We start from the raw sequence: 21,987 nt of genomic DNA, 5'->3' as shown, positions 1-21,987 counted from the left end.
AAATGCAATCCCTCACACAGCTCTCCAAAAATAAACACCTTTACCATACATTTATTAAATGTTTTAAAAATATTTTTAGAAAGGAATTTATATAGTTCTTTTAGTCATTTTTTGACTGAGTAATGAAGCTTCAGCTATCTCCTGTTTTCCGCAGTTGCCACTGAACTGTTAATACATTGTTACAAAAGAAGTAGCAATGATTTTTTAAAGGCAATTAAGTAGAATTAAATACATCTTCAATGGTACCTTTTATGTTTTCCAGGCCTTCTCTATTCTTCAAACAAAATCTAAGATCAAAATTTACATAAAATGCATAAAATACTCAGCAAGAAGTGAATGAACTTATACATCCCAAGCACAATAAATTCTGGATTTTATCTTTTCAGATAGAATGTCAACAATGAGACAGACTCTTCGTGGGGGGCGGGGAAAGGGGAGTTGGGAAGTAGAGTGATAAATAAACTTTTAAGATTAGAGTAAAATCTCTCTGGTTTCTCTTGCTAAAACCTGAAAAGGAAAATTAGTTATGTGTCTAAAATCAGGTTTCTACATAACATATTATTTTTTAAAAAATCTCGTCTTCAATTATCACTTTCTCAAGTTCAGTTAAAATACAATTGTCAGATTAGGGACGCTGGGGGAGGAAGGGTAGTTTTAAAAATTTCCTTCTGAAAATCTGCTATAAGAAACTTCTCCCGTTTACTTCTCCTCCCTCAAATCAGTCACGATTCTCGCTTCTCCATGTGCTTAGATTAACTGCTGCTTGCGGGGGGGGGGGGGGAGGGGTGTTAATAAATCAATCAATAGGGACTCTATATTCATAAAAGCCTCTGATCTGATTACATCCCCCCCCCCTTTTTTTTGTCCCTCTCTAAAAAATTTACCTCGGCGAGCCAGGGACTCCCAGCGTAGCCCGCGTCGACGGAGAACTGCGGGCGGGAGGCTGGGAGCCCCGGCGACGGCGGCGAAGGCGCCCGTGGATTAGGATGTGGATTGCAGGACAGACCTTTGTTTGGTCACATTCGCGACGCGGGGGCAGGGGGCGGTTATCCTCCTTCGACAACGCGCCAGGTTTTTATAGACTCGCCTTAAAAAGAGTTCGCTGCTCCTCACAGGGTTAATTTATGGGGCTTTCGAGGAATACCGGGACTTTTAAGATGCTCTTCATTTTTTCCCCATTATTTTTGTTGTTGTTACACTCCTAAAGGCACTCCCGGGTTTCAGCACCTCACAGGACAAGGGTGGGGGTGGAAGAAAGAGCAGGGCCGGGAGGCGAAGGGGAGGATTTGCTCCTAATCAAACCGCTTACATGGCTCAGGTTGCCCAACATAGTTTTTAAAATTAAATTTCTAACCAAGTTATGAGCAGTAAAACTCAGATTTAGAAACTGAGAGGAAAGTGAGACAAACGTGGGCCGCACACACCTTTTCCCAGGTCTCCACCAATTTGAATTCGCTATTAGGGGTATGAAGAGTTTGAGGCCTTAGGAAATTTAAAAGTTTAAAAACCGAGGACAGGCGGGAGAAAGGGTTAGAGTAACAGGTGAGGGGGTGACTGGGGAAGGCGGGGGGGGGGGGGGGGGCGGGAGGAGGAGAAAGCCCTTAGACCGCAAATTGTCGGTGAGGGGTTCCTGGCCCAGCACCCCCAGCCCCAGCCTCTGGGCGCGCAGAGGTGGGCGGCAGAGGGCTGAGGCCTACGAGGCCTGGACTCCTGGGGCCCGACCTCCGGCTCGCCATCTTTGATCCCAAGCGGAGGAGGTTGGTGTTCATGCTATAGATTACCTTAAAGGTTCCTTTAAGCACCTTAATACACAACTAGCTCAGAAATCATTAAGAGACCTAGAGAAGGAGAAAAAATACCCTCACACTCACCGGTAATAAGTGTTGACATGCAGCAAAAATCGATTGAGTGGAACCGAGGTGGTGGCAGTAGCGATGGCTGAAGGGGGGACCCGCGTGTGAACGGGAGGGGCGAGAGGACCGACTCCACTGGCTCGGGAACTAGGCTTTTCTCACTTGAAGGGAAAAAGAGGGGCGGAAAAGGGTCGGGGGGCGAGCGGAGTTGGGTGTGGGAAACAAGGGGGTGGTGAAGGGGGTAATTCTTCCTTCTGGACGTCCAAGGAAAGGAGCTGAGGTGGGAGAAAGGGCTTCTCATCAGTCCCGAGTCTCCGCCCCCAGCCCGCACCACTCAAGTTGGGGATGAGACAACTCTTCCCAAACCTCGACTTCCATTTTTGTTTTCTGCAGATTGATCAATTGCCTCGAAATAGAGTTCTATTTCAGCCAGCAAAGTAGGCCGAGGTCCGCCTCCCGTAGCCAGCTCTCCCAAGTCATTCTTGGACCTGCAGGAGACGCAAATCCTCCCAGCAGGTCTCGTTAGCGTTTCCAGCCCCCATCCCCAAATCCCTTCTCCCAGTCCCCTCCCTCCCCTCCCCCCGCCGCCCCTCCCCCCATACCAGGCGGAGCTCGGGGAGGCCCGGACCGCTGGGCTCCGCGGCTCCAGAAGCCAAAGTCCGCCCGTGGGGACCGTTTTCCTCTCCACTGCTCTCAAGTGAACAACAAGGACGGAGGTGACCCTCGGCCAAAGGGCTTTTATCTGCCCCCCACCGCCGCGTGATCCCTCCGTAGGTTAGAGGCAGAGCTTAAAAAAAAAAGAAAGAAAGAAAGTTAATGTGCATTGAGCACCGATCTTAAATCGGGGACATTATCTGCGATCTCTTTAAGTGGCAGCAGCAGGCCCATGCAGAACAAAGACTCAGTGTCTGAGCCTCAAAAGCTTATAGGTAAAGTTTCAGCCAGATAAAAGTAACCTAAGCGCAAAAACACAGGTTTTCTCGGCTCCAGAAAACTGCTGGCTACTTTTCGCTCCCTATTCCCCAGGGTTGTGTTTGTCCTCGCCCACTGGGGGAGGAGGGTGACCAGAATAGCAAAGGACCTCAGATTTTACCCTTCACCCCCCTCCCCCAGCGCCTGGGTAATGAATTCCTTCGGACTAAGTCGTATTTGCTACGATTTGTTACGAAATCAAATTTCACATTAAAAAAAAAAAGGCTGAAAACCACCAACAAAGGAAGAGCGGGTGCTTAAAGTTCTTTTAAACACTCACACCGACCTCATTCCCCGCTTAGATGTCAGAGGATGGGAGGGAGGGCCAGGGCTGTAATTCATCTTGATTTGCTTCATTGTCCCGCAGTTTGCAAACCATAATCCTGTATAATTTCAGGAACAAGCAGGTTTAGAATTAATGGGTCAATATTATTTAAAACAAAACACGGGGAGCGTGACCTTTGCCTCAACTACATATTGCCCTACAAGACTCAGGAAACTCCACTCTAACCTCTCAACCCCTGGGCTCTTTGGGAAACTAAAGGGCTGTAGTTATTAGAAATGGTCTTTGTTTCTTTTAATGTCTCGAAAGGATTTGGAAATAGAATGCAATATAACATGAAGAATCTCTCTACTTAAGCCTGAAAGATAAACGTGGAGGCCTAAATATTTTGAACTGGAGGTGTTTCCTTGTAAACTTATTATAGATGTATTCCTCTTGAGAGGAATGTATATAAACTGTACATGTATACATACACACATAATTCTCCAGAACAATTTACTGGATGTGAAGACCTCCCCCCCCAAAGAAGTCAATCCAAGCTGACATACTTCCTAAATTTCTCTCTCCTTTCTCTCTTACATTATTTGCTAGCAATAATGGAATCCTCTGGGTTTAAGCCAAAGAAAAATCTGGGAGACAAGACCAGACTTTGCAGCCTTTTTTTTTTTTTTTCCCCTGGGAGTGGCTTTTCTTTTTTTTTTCTTTTTAGGTTCTGATGAATGACTATAATTTATTTCTACCAAATTTAAATAAGTCCTGCTGCCTTGTGTGTTTAACTAGGTGGGCAGAGGGAACTGGTTTGTTTAGGAAGCAGTGACTGAGAAACCCTGGCCAGGTGACAGAGGAGGGCAGAAAGAATCCAGACCAATTTGTATGTAGTATATTTTACTCCCATGAAATAAAACACATTTTTCATATTTGCTGAAAAGTAAAACAATAATATTGTACGAAATGTTATACACAGGGTAGGTTGTACATAGCAGTTTCAGAAACATCATTGCATCCACCAGAGAAACTATTCTAAAACTGATATTCACACATTATTTTATAATAATAATATGTTAGAAACATACAGTGTGGCATTTAGTATGTACATTCCTTTGCTCACAAGCGAAAAACCCTAATCGCTTCTGTATAACATGCTTTATTTTAAAGCCTAACCTTTAAAAACACTGTTGTGATAGTACTAACAACTGCTTTTTATAAAATTAATTTGACATTTCGATATATATACATCCTTTCAGTCATTTTAATGTTAACAATGCTAAACTTAAAAAATAACAAGCTTATAGTAATGTTAAAATGTCATATCCAGTCAAACATTTGTGTGTGTCCTTGCAACTGTCGGAAATACTTTTAGTGAAAGATGTCAGACATTGAGGAAATTCCTTTGAAATCAAAGGAGCTCTCTTTAATTCAGTGGTTTCCTTTTCTCTTTATATCTTCTCTTTCTCTCCCTTTCTTTAGTGCCCACGACCTTCTCGCGTAATTCCCAGTCTTTCAAGGGCAGAGTTGCCCCATCCGGCACGGTCCTAGGATCCGGGTGCTGTGGGCGAGGCTCACACCGGCCGGTCCACGGCATACTGGCAAGCACTCAGGTTGGACGCCGGGTTCTGCACGCTGGCGTAGCCGAAGCTGGAGTGCTGCTTTGCTTTCAGTCTCAGGCTGGCCAGGCTCGAGTTACACGTGTCCCTGTAAACGTACGGAGGAGTCGGCGGCGCGTAAGGACAGGCGGGCGTCGGCACCGCGGAATTCAGCGACGGGCTGCTCAGGTTGTTCAAGTTATTCAGGCTATTGAGGCTGGAGCCCGGGACACCGGTCACAGCTGAGGGCACCATGCTGGACGACATGCTCATGGAGGAGATGGAATTGGGTGGGGAGAACATGCTCTGCGACGACAGGGGGTTGACGTTCATAGAGTTGAAGAAAGGGAAGCTCTTGGTGGACAGAGAGGCTGACGTGAGACCCTTGGCGGCCCAGTTGTTGTAGGAATAGCCCGGGTACATATCGTCGTAGGGCTGCATAAGACCGTTGAACTGCGGCCCAAAGCCATTCTTGCACAGCTCGGCCTGCTGGTTGCGCTCCCGCTTTCTCCATTTGGCCCGGCGATTCTTGAACCAAACCTGGGGGTGGAAGGCAAGGGAGCAAACAGATGCCACAGATCGCATTAGTAAAACGATCCCAGAAAGCACCAGAGGCCACCACCTCCGAGAGACAGACAGACAGACGGACACGCACACACACGTACATGCGCGCGCACGCACACAACCCGGCCCCCCCAATTTTCCCCAACCGCCCACCGCCCCTGGGGCCCCAGCTGCCTGAGCCCCGTACAAGCGAGGGAGGCCCAGGCTCTGAACTGCGCCACAAACCCCAGTCCAACACCTGGTGGCCTGTGGGCGGCTTGTTCACTAACCCAGGCCCTCCTCAGGATCCAAAAACACTTACTGTAAAATAAACGCGGGGCAGCGGGTTTTCCGCCCAACCCTTACCCGGCCGCCTTGCAAACTTGCTTCCCTTCCAAAGCCACAGACACAGTGATGAGGACAAGGGGCTTTTAGGGCACCAGAGGCCCGGGCTCTCTTTTACACAGCTCCTCCCTCCTGTCTCAGACCTCCCCTGCCGCCCCCCACTCCACAGAACGTGCTCTCACAACTGGCGCCAGGCCTCGACCCCCATCCTCGCCTAGCAAAATAAGGAATCAAAAAGCAAAAGACCACCCTCCCTTCGGCCTCCTAAACTCCTCAAGCTTGGCTTGTAATTCTCTGGGAACCCAGAACCGGTTGCTCCGCAGCCTCCCTCTCCCTTCGCTCGGCTTGTTCTCACCCTCCGCCCACTCCAGGCCAGGCCCCCGCGCCCAGCGCTGTTTCCGCCGGGCCCAGACCATTTGCTTGGCTTTGCGAGCAGCCGCCTAACCCGGTCAGCCCCCACCCGCGTCCGGTGGCCCCGACGCAACCCTTCTCTCAATCCACATCGGGCCCGCCCGTCGTCCCAGACTAAGGCTTTTGTGTATTGGAGTGAGGCCTGGCCCCAGATTTCAGAGCTGACACCGGTGATGTTTCACATTACACATCTCAGCCGGGCCCAGCCGCCTAATCCGCTTTTTTTCTTTTTTTTTTTCCTTTTCCCTTTCATTCTCGATTTCCTTTTTATCCCCCTTCCTCTTTGCACCCGACTGCTATAAAAAAAGCACGCTTCACTCCCACTTGGCTGGACACGCAGCGGGCCTGGATGGAGGCAGCCAGAGGGAGCGAAAGCCCAGCATGGTAGGGGCAGGGAACCTGGGAGGGATTGCAGAAAAACCGAAGGGGGTGGGGGTGGGGGGGGGGAAGAGGTCTTTTCCGAAGGATTCCAGAGAACCCACTGATAGTGTTTTTATTTTAACCACTTGCAGTTTCTACCCTAGGCCATCTAAACTTTGCCCAGGCAAGAAGAGTACGTGCAAGTCCCCTTCCCCCGAAGCGTAGGAGAGCTAATGAAAGACTGACCTTGCGCAAAACCATGCGGCCGGAGAGCCAGAGGTCTAGCTCTGAGCAGTTAAACTAAAACCATTTTCAACTTCATCCCGGCTGTTATCCACCAGCATAGCCACATATCCTACACAAATGCCACCCAGAGAGTGCCTTCGTTCTCTCTGCTTTGGGAAAGCATTTTGGTCTTTATTTATTTTATTTTTTGTCGTTATTGTTGTATAGTGTTTTCTTCTTTCTTCCCTGCTCTAACTGGGGGCTCTATTTCTCCATCCAGAGCTGCTGCTGCTGCTTTTTTTTTTTTATTTCTTTTTTCCTTGTCTTAACAGCAAAGCCTCTGGATCCTGCTATTTGTGTTTCTGCTTCCAGAATCCTAACACATTTGGAGTTTTCCACTGGCCAGAATAAACCAGGATGTTGCTACTGGGTAATTTAAGTTCACTTTTGCCAATCCATAAAGTACAGATTTGCTACAAAGGTAAGCCACCCCCCCCTTTAAAAAAAACTATTATCATTGGGAAGAAGGGTATTAGTAACAATCTCCTGAGAAAAGATAAATAAACCAAACGGAAAAGTCTTTCTTTTTTCTTTTCTTTCTAAGAGGACTAATAGGATAGTAGGTGTGTATCAAAACTGCTTCCGTAAATCACAAAACTAAGGGACAGGGTATGGGCGAGACCTGAATGGCCCAAAAACCTCAAAGACTACGTAAGGAGGACGAGCTGAGTAGAGAGAGAAAAGGCCGGGCTAGGCTGGGCGGGAAAGTTTCCCACGGAGGACCAAATCTTGCATGTCTCCGGCGGGTATTTCTTGTTAAAAGCGCACAGGTTGGAGCCTGTTCTCGCCTCCTGGCCTGGGAGGGATTTTATTAGCGCTCATCTGGCGACTGCAGGCCGGGAGCACAATGGCCTGTGCAGGGAAATGCCACGCGGCCCGGTTCGGAAGGGCTAGCGGTGGCGGGGCAGTGAGCGGGTGCCGCTCCGGGCGCCCGCGCCAGGCCTACCGCCTGTCTCCTAAGGGGGAGCTGTAACCTCGCAACCGGGGCCGCCGAGAGGCCTTCTGCTTTTGCAAAGGCACACCACCCGAGCCCTCCGGGAGACGCCGCCTTCCGCACTCCCTCCGTCCGGGTCTACGTGGCCTGCATCTCTACAATGGCTTCCTTCCTAGCCTTCCCAGGCTCCGCGAGGGGTCCTACCCGAACTCGGGCTTCCGTGAGGTTGGTCCACACGGCGATTTCCTCGCGCGTGGACATGTCCGGGTAGCGGTTCCTCTGGAAAGTGGCCTCCAGTTCCTGCAGCTGCTGGCTGGTGAAGTGAGTGCGCTGCCGCCGTTGCCGCTTCTTCTTGGACGGGTCTTCGGTGCCCACGTCCTCATTCTTTCCCTGCTGGCTCTTATCTTTCTCTGAAAACGAAACACACAAAGGTTCCCGTCAGCACGTCCACCTGCTGCCCGCGAACTCCAGGTGGACCCGGCGGCGGAGGCCGGGGATGAGATGGGCTGCCAGGCGAGGAGTGTGTGAGCGGCCTCTCCGGGCCGCGGGGAGCGCTGCGACTGTAGGGTGTGCAGATGGGAGTGTGGGTGTGAGCGCCCCATCTCCTCCCCTCCCCCAGCGCCGCACGTTTTATTTACATGTTTATCTCAGGGCAAAGGCACATTCATTTTTATAGCCTCTGCTTTCAAGTATATTTACACACCTCTGCGCAGACACACCAAATCTCCTCGGACACCCGCACGCGCGCCTTTTACAGAGCCCCCTCAGACCTCGATGCGGTTTCGGAAGGCTAGTAAAGGTAGATTTTGGGATTCGGTCACCCACCCAAGTTCTTCTGCCCTTTAGAAATACCGCTTCTTCTGCGGCGTAGTTTCGGAAATACTTTTCTAACAGGAGCAGCTTCTCGGGAGCTAAAAGCCAAGAGAACAGGGACCGGGTTGGGGGGCTGGGGGCTGGTCCCTGAACGTCTTCGAATGGAGATGCTGGGATTTTTGTGACCCAGGAAACCTCGGGAGGCCAGGATAGGAATAGGGAAGAGTAGGAGAATGGCTCGCGGCGTTCGCGGCACCTCAGGCGGTCGAGGTTGGGAGAAAGGCACACGGAGCCAAAAGAATCCTGGCTCCGGAAGTTCTGCGGGAAGCAAACTAAACGACCACTCCCACCACGCCTCCCCCAGGAGGGGCCGACTTCCTTGGGGGCGAGAAAGGCCGAGCCGCAAGGGGCGGCTAAGACCCGGGTACCTGGGGGCCGCGCGGCGCCTTACCTGCGGCCTCGGGGCTGGAGGTGTCAGAGATGGTGTGCACCTCCAGCCTGTGTTTGGAAGAGTCCAGGGAGCGGGTCTGACCGGGAGCCAGGACTGAAGCCATGGCCAGTGGCTGGGGATGGTGACAGGAGGAAGACGAGGAGGTGGCCAACAGCTTGGTCCCTACTGCTCGGTGCTCCAAGTGCAGCGGGCCTTTCATGCAGTTCATGGACGAAGGAGCGCGCCGCCCTACAAGTCCTGGGCTGCCGCCCGGCCGAAACCCCGTGGCCGCCGCCGCCTGCTCGGCTTTGCGCTATAGGCGCGGAGTTTCTCCGCTGTGGCCGCCGCGGGCAAAGCCAGGGAGCACAACCCCTGCTGAGTCTTTGAACCGAGCTGTCCCTGTCCCCCTCTCCTTCGGAAGGTTCTAGCGAAAGGGTCCGGCGGCGGAAAGTCAGCGGGCAAACGGAGACATGGGGATGTGGGTAGGAGGGCACAGCTCGGAGCGTCTTTGGGCAGCAGGCTTCCAAGCTCCAAAGAGAAACCAGAGTGGGCAAAGACCCCTTTCTTCCCTCCCTCCCTCCCCCAAGTACCCCTCCAATAAGGAAAGCTAACGGCGTTCGCGATCTGCCCGCCCCCCGCGCGGCAGCCCTGACAGCGAAGTGTCAAGAGTGACAGGGACAGGTAGCTGATATTAGATCCCCCGCAGCGGTGGCTGCGGCTGCGGCAGCGGCAGCGGCGCGGGCCTCTGGGCGCACCCTCCGCGGCGCGCACACGCACACCCCCTCGGGCCGTCGAGCCCGAGCACGGACTCGCAGCAGCTCAACTCCCGGCACCTGGGCGAGCGACGGACCAGCTCTGCGGCTCCGAGCTTCCCTGTTGGCCTAACATCTTAAAACCAGAGGCGGGCTTCCTGGCGCCCAGACGTCACTTTGCCGCGGCCCTCCCAACCTTCCCCGCCTCCGACTCCTCCCAGACCCTTCGCCCAGCGGGAGTGACGTGGCTCCGCACCAATCAGGAGACCCCGAGCCGCGGCGGAGGGACAGCCCTGTCTGCACCTATCAGCTGTGTGGGGCCGGGCTAATACCTCACTGTGCCCACCAAGTCTACACCCGCCGGCGCCCGGGAATTCTGCTCTGCCCCGGCCGAAGACCGTCCGGCTTTTAGTTCAGGCGGGGAGGTAGAGAGGTGAGGCCGGGAGTAAAAGGCTCGGAAGAAAGGAACGGAAAGGTCGAGGGCTGAAAGGTACAAGGATCAACAAGCCTCCCCACACCTTCCTTTTGTATCTCACTACAACCAATTCCAATGGAGAGATGTTTTTCTCTTCCTGGATGGAAAGGAGACATGCTACTTAAAACCAGAAAATTTAGAAAACAGCAACAAATCACCTCTCCGAGCTTAAATTTTCCAAACAGGCTGTCAAGTGAATGCTGCGCTAATCTGAAGAAGCTTTACTTTAATTGCAAAGAAGACAAAGCCCTGAGAAGGCAGGCTAATAAATTAGAAATCGAGAAGCAAATGGACCCGTCAAAAGAAAATTACCTTGACTTTAAACGAACAACTGTTTGGTGGTTCACTCTGGATTTATACAAGAATAAAAAGTCGCCTCAGATCACGTTCTCTGTAATGCTTATTAGTCCCCAGACAGAGAATACACTATAGAATAGAAACCCTAACCCAGCATTTTCAAAATGCTGAAAGCTTATCCATTCTACTTAGCGTTGATTAAGACACATATCCTAGATCTTTCAAATTCCTTGTACACTGTATTGAGCTTGTCCTAACCCTAGAGAGAGCCCGCTTTAAATTCGACTCTCTTGTTTACTTTATTATCAATCAGATTCAAATCCATAAAGCCCGCAGAATCAACAACCTTGAGCTAATTATATATAAAATATGCTTTAATGAATTTCCATACAATTAAGAATGTTGCCAAATAACCAATTTCAAGGATAATTTTTAAGTCATTTTCTTTTCCTAGGGAGCTCAAGGCTGTTGAATCTTTAAAGTCCAAGCAGGCAGAGGCAGTAGGGTGAGGGCGAAGGGTAAAAACCTAGCAGAATACTCAGCTAGGAAAAGCAAAGCCTTACTCATTTATTTTTTAAAAAAGAAGAAAAAAGCCATCTTTGGGGACATCCAACTCTTTACAACACTATTTCCAAAAAACTTTAATTTCCAAAAAAGGAAAAACAAACATATCATTCAAAATAATTTTTGGAAAGTCCTTTTGTCCTCTGCTTAGGTCATCAGGAGAGCACAAACTAATCTCCTTTGGGTTTCTGCATTGGTGATTGCTTTATTGTGGAGTTAGTGTTATCATCCCTGAATGTGTATTTGTTTGACATTACAGTCAATGATTTGTAACACCAGTAGGAGGTATCTCCAGAAAACTCCCTCCTTGTCCTTGTTCACAAGATTGGGAAACGTAAGCAGTCTGGGTCAGAGTGGATGAAGCAGACTACAAATATGTTTGTAACCTATGTGTCTCTCCTTTGCCTGGCTCTCCGGGCCAAACCCTATCTGCAACTCCTCCCCCATTTTAAACATGCTTGAGAGCCATCCAAAGAACCAAATGAGAATTGTTCTTCAGTCTCTCCCCAGAAGTATCATCCTACTTTAAGAAAAATATAGCTGCAAGGAGGAATTTTCTTTATAGTAAGGTTTAAAATCAGCATTTCTGGTTTTAACCTTTTATTCCAGTTTACCCCATTTCAAGCATACACACACCTGCTCAGTGCAGAACACATCCTCATGTGACAGGTCTGCATTAGCTAAGGCTCATACATCCAGCTATATTAGGTCCTGCAATCTTATCACTAAATTATACATATTACACCAGCAGCCTGTTGGTAAAGAAGGTTAAATTAATTTACATTCTGCTCATTATCTGGTGCTTAAATGACGCATTTTATCCCTGAGATTTGGCGGAGAATCTCCTCAGACCCCACAGCATTTCACCGAAGACAATGCTCTTACATTTGTAGTGGTTTTTAATCTGATAAGACTCTAATTTGCTTAAGTCTTTTAAATAAGGGTTTTAAATGTTTCTAGCCATTTTCTTATTGAATTTCCTCTAATTCCCCCAAGATCATAAAGTATATGTGTAAAGTAAATATTTCCTCCCATTGCACTGCCAGCCGATGACCTATAACTAAGTCAATATGAATCCAGCTCTTTTCTGCCCAATGTGTTTACTAATCATATTCCAGTTTCTCCTTTTTAAACCTCAGCATAGCTGCAATCCCCAAAATACCAAACCCATAAAGCTTCATTTCATGAAGAAACTCCATCACATGAAAGAATGAAAAACTCCCCACCATAGTGAACATAATTTCTTTCTTAGTATTAGTTTCTTTGAGAGTCAAATCCCGGAGCTGCAATTTTTGGTGGAGGCTCTGGGTGTTTCTTAAAACTCCTTACTCAGGAGAGCTGAGAAGCTCCACAGAACCATATAGATATCGAAGCCCATCTCTCATTAAATCCACAGAATTTTGATTTTAAACTCCATGGCTCTGCTGACTGACAGAACTCACATCACGGCAAATACACATATGAAAGACCTAGTCTCCAAATCAGCTTCCAAAGTGGTTGAAACACCCAAGAGCAAGTGACAGCTCCTCATAGTGCCAAATTGTGGGAGATATTGGAAGTACTGGTGATCTCCAGACAGCCTAAAAGCCTAAAAAAATAAAGAATCTTATATTGTATCTACCCATTGCAAAATCAAGTGGAAAATAAAGACAATTATCTGGAGATCTCTGGTTAAAGTAAGAACATAACCATATCTAACAATCAATCAATCGTCTATCTAGATATGCACATACATAATATATAATGCCTCCCCCAACCATCAGCTTAGCCAGTAAGGCATTTCTTTGCATCTTTCCAGAGTTTCAACTCTCTCCCGATCTCCTAGTCACTTCACACATGGTGAGCTTGGCTGACCCCCTTCTCAGGCCCACAGAATTCACTCCATGGATGGTACGAGTATGCCAACATGAAAAGTCTAGATGGTGAAAAGCAAGTAGTGGGAAACCAAGAAACACTTTTCAATGGAAACAGTGGTGGTGATGGTGGTGGGCAACTTCGGAGACAATCTACAAAAAAACTTGTGGTTGCACAGATACTGGTAGTATAGATAAAGAAGGGGTTGAAAGTAATCCTATGTATTTTGCAGGTTGAGCACTACCCTTGTGTTCCCCACGCACACACTCTTCTTTGACTGGTTCTAGAAATTTCTAGGACTTCCTAACCTCCCTCACAGAAATTTCCCATCCAGAAAAACATCAGGGTGGTCAGTTCAGGGAAACTGGAGGTGCTGTAAGGTCTCCACGAAAGGAAGCCCAGTGCGGGTTTGGGTTTTCCAGTCTGAAGACATTCAAGAATTCTCAGTTGGGTTTTCTTGCTTAATCTTTCAAAGCAAGACCCTTGAGGAGGGAAATGTGTGACATGGGGTCAGGAGTGTTTTGAGCTGCTGGTATTTGCCACCGATTACCAGTCTTAAGGTCTTATTTAATTTCACACTCTGTAGAGGTAGTTGCGCAAAGCCCCTCTGGCCCTCCTGGCGAGATTGGTTGGACTGCGCGGCCAAACTCTCGGGTGCGGTGGCCCAAGTATGGGCTGATATTCAACCAAGCGATCCACAACTTTTGGGGAAAAAAAAAAAAAATCTGTCCTCAAAGCTCACCTGGAAGATGGCTCAATTAGACGTCTCCCTGCGCTGTCAGATCGTAGAGGGGTGGGAGTCTTGCTCTGGTCCAGGCCAGCTCAAGGCGGTGGCCAGCCCAGACTCAGCTCAGAGCCGCGTGACAGGCGTGATTGTGTGTGCGTGCGCGTGTGGTGTAAGGCACAGAGGTCAGATGGAGACCTTGCACCCTGCCCAAGAAGTGGCCTTTTCTCCCCTTCTTCTTCTGCTGGCTCTTTCTTCACACACAAATAGAGCTGCGAAGGCCTCCTTCATTGTACCGCCCCCGTTCCCCCCCCCCCCCCCCACCCCGCTCCAGCCACGAAGCGGAAGCACCCAGAAATGAAAAACTTTACTGTGGCTGATCCCCATCCCCATCCCATTCTCTAAACGGATTTAAAAAAGTGCTGGTTTGTAAAAAGGGGCCGATTATTTTCTGAATCATAAAGCTGTGCATGTACTGAGCAGCACCCACATTCTCTGGGTCCCTGAAGACGGCATTCATATTTTAGTCCCCCACACTCAACCACCTGAGGTTTGGAGTAACTGGTTGCGGGTGCTCGGGGTGGTAGGGGGAGGTACCCCCACACTGGCGCGTGAAGAGAAGAGCAGGGATTAGAGGAGGCAGGACGGGTTGGGGGAGGGGATGCCTCTGAAACCATGAAACCCACGTGCTATATGCCTTTTTACATTAGTTTGTTAACACTGCAGGTTTATTAGGCCATCGTTTAATCTCAGAAAACAACTAGCTGCAGAAAAGTCAAATAAAGAGAATGGTATAAATTTGTTTCAGAGGGGGGGGAGAGATAGGGATAGATGGGGGGGAGAGAGAGAGAGAGAGAGAGAGAGAGAGAGAAAAGAGAATGAGATAGACATTAATATCCAGGTCCAGAGAGGAGAACTAACAAGGGACTGACTAAAGTCACTTTTAAAAAAATTGGATTAAAACGCACCTCTTTTTCTCTTTTCTGTATTTCTCCCCTCTAGCTCTTGTCCCTCTCCCTTTTCTATTTCTCTTGCTCTCCCTTTTTTCTGTCTTCCCTCTTCCAGACATGCTGGTAGCTAACATTCAGCATTAGTTGTCATGGTGACCATAAATCACATAAATCCAAAAATACCCACCTATAATCTGAGATGAAGCTTTTATTTCCCTAGCGAAATAATATTTTAAAAGCTGTCAGCTGACAAAAAAAAAAAAAAAAAAAAAAGGAGCCCACCTCATCGTAGTAACCCAAGTAATATATTACTTCTAAAGGTTTAAATTAAAATGTCAGCCTGTTAAAAACAAGCTGGGAGAATTTTGGGCACTCTTCATGTCAGAGCCTTACAATGAAGTTGACTCCACCACTCCTGATCACTCTTTAACACATATACACAATTTTGCTGCTCATTCTCCTATTAATTTCTTTCCTTCCCTCCCACCTACCTTAGTCTGTCCAGACTCTGCCTTCGGTGGTAAAAGAAAGGAGTCTCCACCTGGATCAGAGAGGGGTTCAATCCTCTGTCTGAGCCTTTTGAGGACCTTGTGTGTTGGTCCTCTCTTATCAATCATTTCCCCAAACGAAATATGGGGTTTGGGGGGAAGAAAAGGTTCTCGTCAGGATCCAAAGGGGGGTGACTCCCTAGAGGAACTGAGAAGAAAGAAATGCAGAGAAGACTGGGGGTGGAGGGGCAGACAGAGTAGTGAATTGACCTGGGCGACCAGTTTCTGTGGTTAAGTCTAGCCTAGGAAAGGTACCTGTATTCTCTCACTCCTGCTTTTTTTCTCCTGAGAGGAAACTTTCCTATTTGGAGACCCTGGTGGGGGAAGGGGGTGACGGCCACAGTTGGGCCTTTTGTCTTCTACCTTGGGCTTGTTGTCTTTTGCCTATCTTTGGATTACAGGGTATTCGCCTAGATGAAGAGCCATTAATTACCCATTCAGTCAATATTAGGAAGACGACAAAGCTTTTTACATAGGATTAAGAAGACATCAGATTGTTCCATTAGTATATTCCTGCTCACGAATAAGCTTTCCTTATACATTTCCCTTTCCCTCCCGAGTCGTTCTAACAACTGCTGCATATATTAACAGCGGCCGGTGCGGAATAACAGCCCAACCAGCCTTACGAAAAACTTTGAGCGCGCTTGGTGTCTGTAGCAAGGAACACGACGACCTGTAAAGACTACCTCTGCGGGCGGAGATCCGCAGGGACTGACTACCTATTGCACAACTGGTACAATTTCCCCCGACGGGGAAAAAACCCCCACAAAACGCAGAGGCAGCTTCTGCCAATAAGCTACAGAGTTGGCGCGGGGTGGGGTGGGGTGGGGCGGTAGTAAAGGAAAAATGGAAATCTCCTCTCCTTAACCCTGTTCCTCTCTCTGGTTGCTTCTGCCCCAGACTTCACGCCCCTTCTGCTTGCCCCTGTCCCTTGCCCTGGGCCTCATCACTAAGAGCCTTCTACCCTCTAAACATCCCCCTTCTTTCAGACAACGGCTCAGGCCCCAAGCACTGCTGCACGTACCACCATTTCGCGTTTCTCTAGAGATGGTCTGGACTGCTCTCGCTGGTACCCTTGTTAGCATGAAAGCGGCTTCATGACCGCGAAGGGAAACAGGCTTATTTGCTTTCAGGGGGTACATTAGGAATCCACGCAGTATGTGCTCGGCAAACATTTGCTGATTGAATGAATGAAGGGTTTGCCAAGGCGGCAGGGGTTACCCCGGGTCCTCTGAAGAAGACTGAGATCTAGCTGCTTGCTGAGAGTGTGTGTGTCGCGGCTGGGGGCGCCACAAGGGGCCTTGGAGTCTCCCTCCCAAGGGAAGGAAGTCCGAGCACCCCAGAAACTTGGGTGAGACTCTTGCAGCTCATCCACTGAGCCAAAGCTATTTAAAAATTAATGGCGTCTCTGGGGAAAGCCCGGCGAAGGTACCCGCCCAAGTATGGTCCCAGCAGCTCTGTCCGTTTTCAGCCCGGAAACCAGAGCCACCGCCCCGAAACTTTAAGGGTTACTGACAGGGGAGGATCACTCCCTCCCCTTCCTGAAAGTCAAGAACACTGTTTGATTTCAGCAAAGAGGCTTCTTTTGGGACACCCAAAGCAAGGAAGTCAAGGATCTCTGTTCTAGGGGGACGTTCTCAGCAGACCCCTGTCCCTTCTTTCTGGGGGTACATTTTAACTTGCCAACTCTTCCTCCCTCCACTTGGATGCCTAGCCATTCCTCCTTCAACCCTCTCTCAAACCTGCAGCCAACCTCGTGCCCCCTCCAGTTCCAGGGTTCCAGCCAAGCCGTGGGTCAGCCCAATGGCTATCAAGGGGACAGGGTTCCCTTGGGAAGGAACGCAGAGCTGGAGCCTTCCAGAGGTTAACCTTGTCTACTTAGAGACCGTTTTCAGTCTTCAACGAGAGCACACTGTTTTTGAGGGGTTGAGAGGATTGCACCAATATAAAGCATCACGATTCCGTTTGAAAACTGCACGTCATTGTAAACATTTTTTCTTTTTGAAACCAAAAAAAAAAAAAAAAAAGGTTATAAAAAATAAAGGAGAAAAATCTTTCTTTTAAAAGCAGGCTGTGGCCAGGAGTTTGCCTATCACATGAGTTAAATCAACTTATATTCAGTAGAGGGGACTCTGGCAACCTTCCTTCCGAGGCACTGTAGTTTTGCCTACACATGTGTGACATTTTTTTTTCTACCACATCCCTAAAAGCCAATAAAAATCAAGATATTCGGCATTTCTCCCTATCACATACCTCTCCTTAATTAATGGCATTAAACATGTTTAGGCAGCAACTTTCCTCTTCGGTCCAAAAGGTAGATTGTTGCCAGTGTAGAGCCTTTCACATGCACTAAAATAATCCTGGCCTCAAATGGTTAAGAAAACAATCATTCGTTTATTTCTAGTTCTTTATTTATCTGCTAATGATCAAAAGTGGATGCTCAGTGGCCCAAGCGGGGATTGTGACTGCAGCAGAAAGGACGCGCTCTCTGCAGTTTCTTGCCCACCTAGGAGGCCTCCAACCCATCTCCAGCCTCCCCTCCAACGGGCCCTGCCTCCCTAGCTCAGATGGAGACCACCTGTCCTCAGAAACCATTCCTGAGGTCTGGGAGCCCTGGGTTGGGGCGGGGATAGAAGACACCCTGTAGCGCTCCTGCTCCCAGCGCAGCAGGAAACCTCAGCCTCAGCTCCGTGGTTGCCAACCCACCCCAGGCGAAGCGAGATTGGGGAGCTCCCCCAAGTCTGGCCAGGGTCAGGACTGAACCCGCACAAAATATTTCCCCAGGAGTCATCGCCGTTCTTGATTTTTAACCCTATCCCAAACATACTCCGGTCTAATAATTTATTTTTACGACCAATTATCAAACAGAGGAAGAATTTAACACAATCTTAATGACAGAAATCACCCGACGTTATCTCTGCATGGCCCCATTTAACCCCATGGGGTTAATCCCGGACAAGTGAGCGTTTAACTGGCCCAGCAGGAGGACTCGCGATATTGTGGTGTCGAGACTGCTCTGCTCCAGACCACTTTAGAAATTTTATTTAGACAAATGATAATTTTCTCAGATTTACTGGGAAGCCCGAATGCAGGGCCTTTGTTTTCTTCTTAGTAATATGGTTTGTTTACTTGGCGGGGATCCCAATTCGCCCCCCTCCGGCACACATTACATTTGTATCCTTACACTTTAATCCGGAAAGAGGGGGTTAGGGGCTGAGGGCGGTGGGGGGCTTTATCTCCTCACACTATCAAAGGTCAACAACTTCCTAAGGCCAGGCACTTACTATTATAGTAACCTGGAAAACCCGGAGAATAGAAGAACGGTTAAGTTTGAGTTTCTCATGTATTCTAAGGGGAAGCTTGTCCCCTCATCCTTAGACACACACACGCACACACACACACACAATTAAAGGGTAAGTTTCAGTTCAGCAAAGGCCTGTGCAGCGGGTTGGAGGCGTTTTAACTTTTACACAAGCCTGCAGACTGAGCAGCAGTGTCCCTTGACTCGTCCACAATGAAACCCGCTAATTTAGCAACGACACCACCAAGACCCGAGGCCTTGCAACCTGCACAACAGGTAGGTTCGCGTCGACAGGGGCACACACTTCAGTACACCCTTGGCTGCTGCGCACGGTCGCTGCCCTGAAGTTCTGCGGGGCTCCAGTGAGCTCTCTTACCTCCCGACCAGGCGAATCCTTGCCAACACAAGCCTCCCGTGGAAAACCCCGCACCCACCAGCCTGGGCGGGGCACCGCTGAGAGCTGCAGGGGCGGGGTGGACCCTTGGTGGTGCTGCACGCAGTGGGACATGGCGGGCGACAGAGGTCGCTGTTGGACTACTTTTCCGCGCCAGCCAGAGGCACAGAGATCGGTTGGGGTATGGATAGGAGATCAGGCCACAGGGAGAGAGCGAGAAGGAGCAAGAGGGAGAGGTGTTGGGTCTCAGGAGTGCAGTATAATTTGGGGAAAGGAATTAACGTCCCTGGGACGGCTGCTTCCCGTCCCACCCAGAGGCCAAGTGTCTCAGTCACGGAGCAGGCACGCCGACTCTGGCGGCCTCGCCGGCGTGCGCCTTACCCGAAGCCCAGAGGCCCGGAGGCGGGTGCCCTACGCGCGGCCTGCGCTTCGCTCCCGGCCTTACCAGTGGCGCCGGGATGCTGCCGCGGGAAGAGCTTGCTGCTGGCCGCCTCTTTCCGGCTCTCGGGAGAGTCTGTGAACTCGACCTTTTTGATTTCGGAGTCTTTGGAGAAGAGGCATTCAACGGCCGCCGGCTGCACGCCTGGGCCACGCGCGCCCGCCCCACAAGCGGGTAGAGAGACGCCCGGGACCGCCGCGGAAAGAAGCGGGGGTGTTGGGGAGGCGGGGGAGGAGCAGGACGAAAAAGAGAAAAAGGGACAAAGAGCAAAGACCCAGTTAGAGGAAAGGGCGGAGGGCACTCCCGTCTCCCGGACCCTCTGGCAACGCGGCGCAGGGCGGCGTACTCTTCTCCGCGCCTCCCTGGCTGCCAGCGGCTCTCTCCGGGAGGAGTAGGCCCCAGGCGTCGGGCCGCGGCGAGCGGCTCCTTCCCTATCCACGGCCGCCCCCACCCCTGAGCCCCCGGGGGAGGCCACCGGCGTCCTGGTTCTGCGTCCCTTTGGTCCCGGCCGGCCCCTCCTGGAAGAGCCCCTCGCCACTGCCTCCCCAGGGGGCCGGTGCCCTCTTGCCGCCCTCGCGCGGTGCGGTCTCCCCGTCGGGTGACCCGGGCAGGAGAAGCGACCCTTACCTAATTGCACACACGCCGACACTAGTTTGCGGCAGTTGGTCTCCATTCCCCGTTATCTGCAAAAGAAAAGAGAAGGAGGGCTGTGAGAAGCGGCGGTCCCCGAGCGTGCGGGGCTCAGTGGAGGCTACCTGTGGGGCGGACGGACAAATTCAGATTCGCTGTTAAGCGCCCACTCTGTGCTGGGTTTCCGGCGTGTTTCTCTGACCTGACAGCCTCTGGCCGCCCCGCCTCAGCCCCGCCCTAGCCCCTGGTCCAGGACTTCTGAATGGACCTGAGGGGGATCTCTCTCTGCAGAGTTGGGGTGAATGCGCCCAGGCGCTCTGGACGGATGAATCCATCGTGTTCTGGGGGACTTAGGCTGTGGAGCTACTCACAAGATGTCTGTGTCAGGGCTTAAGAGCCCGTCTGAACACGGGGCCAAACTTAGCAGATACAAAATTTTGGGGTGAGTGAAGAGGACCTGTCTCTTGAGGAAGTTGTGTGGAAGCCCACCATTTAAGCACAGTGCTTTCCGTGAGTAGGAGCTCAGTGAACCTTTGTAGAATATCAGAGTCAACTTGTAACTGTCCTATACAGCAGTTGTCCTCGATTTTCTGTAATTCTGGAATGAACGGGACTCTAAGATTCTTGGCCTAGGGTGCTCCAGGAGCGAGCTGGCTTCGGGCCTCTCATCCATCAGGAGCCACTTTTCCATATTTAGCCACACTTTTCCCTGGAGATACTCACCCGGCCATTTATTTACCCTAAAGTAAGATTTAAGATCGCAGAGGAGCGAAACGGGTGGACTGAGTAAGACAGAGGGGAACGGGGCAAATTGTCCGGAGAGTTTTCTCCCCACCAAGGACGTAGAAATAACTCGTAGAGAACGGCTGCCCCGATTCTCCCTGGCAAACCAAATCTTTTTCAAATTTCCAACCACAGCGCAGCGAGCCAAGCGTTTAACGCGCGCCCCTTTTCCGCCACAGGCAAACGGGGGGAGGTGGGTGGCGAGAGACCCTGTCGGGGTGGGTAGAAGAGTCTCGGCTGCTTTAAAGACAGAAGAAAAGAAAGAAGGTCTCGGGCTCCCCAGACCCTTCGGATCTCCGCTCCTGCCTCTCTTCACGCTAACCAGGGTACGCCGGCGGCGGGACGGCCCACTTCGCTCGGGTCCCGGGCTAAGGGTAGGAGCGGGCGTTGCCCCTTTGGCCCAAGAACAGAGGCGGGGCAGGGAGCTGCGGGTCTGGCTCGACTCTGGGTCGTATTTCCCGGCTCCTCGGCCTCTCCTGGAACTAGCCGGGCCTGGGGGGCCTCTGGCCAAGGTCGCTGCTTAGAGGAGGGGCTGCCCAGCGCGGCGGCGTGGGGATCCAGGGGTTCCCCTCACCCACTAGCTGGGACGTGGGCGGGGGCTCTGCAGATCCTTGCAGGCCCGGGGGCCCAGAAGTAGCAGTTTGGCGGCTCCAGATTTAGTGATTCTGCAGTAAAATCACAGGATTAGTCCCTGATTGAGATGTCTGTTCGTGAGATATTACAAAATTCATTATCACAGCTTTCTACTAACTCGATATGAAGTAACACAGATGGGATTTTATTAGTCCAGACTTCAAATGTTTACTTATGATAATTTCAGGGGAAATTTGCATGTCAGCATCAATTCGATAATCTTTTTTTTTTTTTTTTTTTTTTTTTTAACATCTGAACTGGCTGCATTATTAGCGGGTAGCCAAAGCATTGCAGATGGTAACTGCAAATCGTTTTTATTTTTTTAAGGAATGAAATATACAAAAGAAAAAGATGGGGTCGCTCAGTGTAAAGTCAGTCAATTACTACACATTCTCCCCCCACTCCCAAGCTTCAGTGCTGAAGACCAAACAAAGCAATACAAAACAAATCTTCAAGAACTCTGTTCTAAGGACTGAAAAGAAGGTCAAGACATGTTCCTTAGCTCACTCCTAAGTGTCCTTGTGACTTGGGGATTTGTTTTGCAGTCAAAATGAGCCCTGAGACCTGCATTATTTATTTATTTATTTTTACTTCATATAATTACCAGGGCTACTAGATGAATTAAATCTAAGTCACTAGGGAAGATAATTTTTAAAAATAACCTCCGATTCCTGCCTGCTGATCCTTAAACTTGCCCTGTCAAGGAAGACAAGTCTTACTGGACAAATTTGGCCATCGGATTTAGGGACTAGCTTCCACCGCTAATCTCACAAATTAAGATGCACAACTTTTTTTGATGGGAAGTTGTTCTCACCCCAAAAGTTCCTGTCC

General features: G+C 50.0%; 1 protein-coding gene across 2 annotated transcripts; it reads right to left on the bottom strand.

Annotated features, from left to right (window-relative positions):
• Positions 1–3,976: 3,976 nt before the first annotated feature.
• On the bottom strand, positions 3,977–19,783 carry PITX2 (paired like homeodomain 2). Of its 2 annotated transcripts, XM_021684484.1 has the most exons (4): positions 19,738–19,783; positions 19,117–19,254; positions 7,774–7,979; positions 4,668–5,231 (listed from the first exon to the last, which is right to left on the bottom strand). In XM_021684484.1, exons 1-4 carry the CDS (start codon positions 19,781–19,783, stop codon positions 4,668–4,670), a joined length of 954 nt encoding a protein of 317 aa, XP_021540159.1. The 2 variants fall into 2 exon arrangements, with proteins under 2 accessions (XP_021540158.1, XP_021540159.1); XM_021684483.1 differs by lacking the exons at positions 19,117–19,254; positions 19,738–19,783 and adding an exon at positions 8,834–9,041 and having other exon boundaries at positions 3,977–5,231.
• Positions 19,784–21,987: the final 2,204 nt, after the last annotated feature.

Source organism: Neomonachus schauinslandi, chromosome 2 (assembly GCF_002201575.2).
Source record: "Neomonachus schauinslandi chromosome 2, ASM220157v2, whole genome shotgun sequence".
Lineage (NCBI taxonomy): Eukaryota > Metazoa > Chordata > Mammalia > Carnivora > Phocidae > Neomonachus > Neomonachus schauinslandi.
Note: the sequence above shows the minus strand (reverse complement) of the source record. Positions and strands in the feature narration are given on the sequence as shown.

What these genes read in the sequence shown, in the direction of transcription:
- PITX2 (XM_021684483.1), bottom strand. Translation starts at nt 9,041, where the DNA reads ATGAACTGCATGAAAGGCCCGCTGCACTTGGAGCACCGAGCAGTAGGG. An exon ending in CTCCAGCCCCGAGGCCGCAG is followed by an intron (nt 7,980 to 8,833) that starts GTAAGGCGCCGC and finishes TTTCGTTTTCAG; the next exon opens with AGAAAGATAAGAGCCAGCAG. An exon ending in TCACGGAAGCCCGAGTTCGG is followed by an intron (nt 5,232 to 7,773) that starts GTAGGACCCCTC and finishes TTCCACCCCCAG; the next exon opens with GTTTGGTTCAAGAATCGCCG.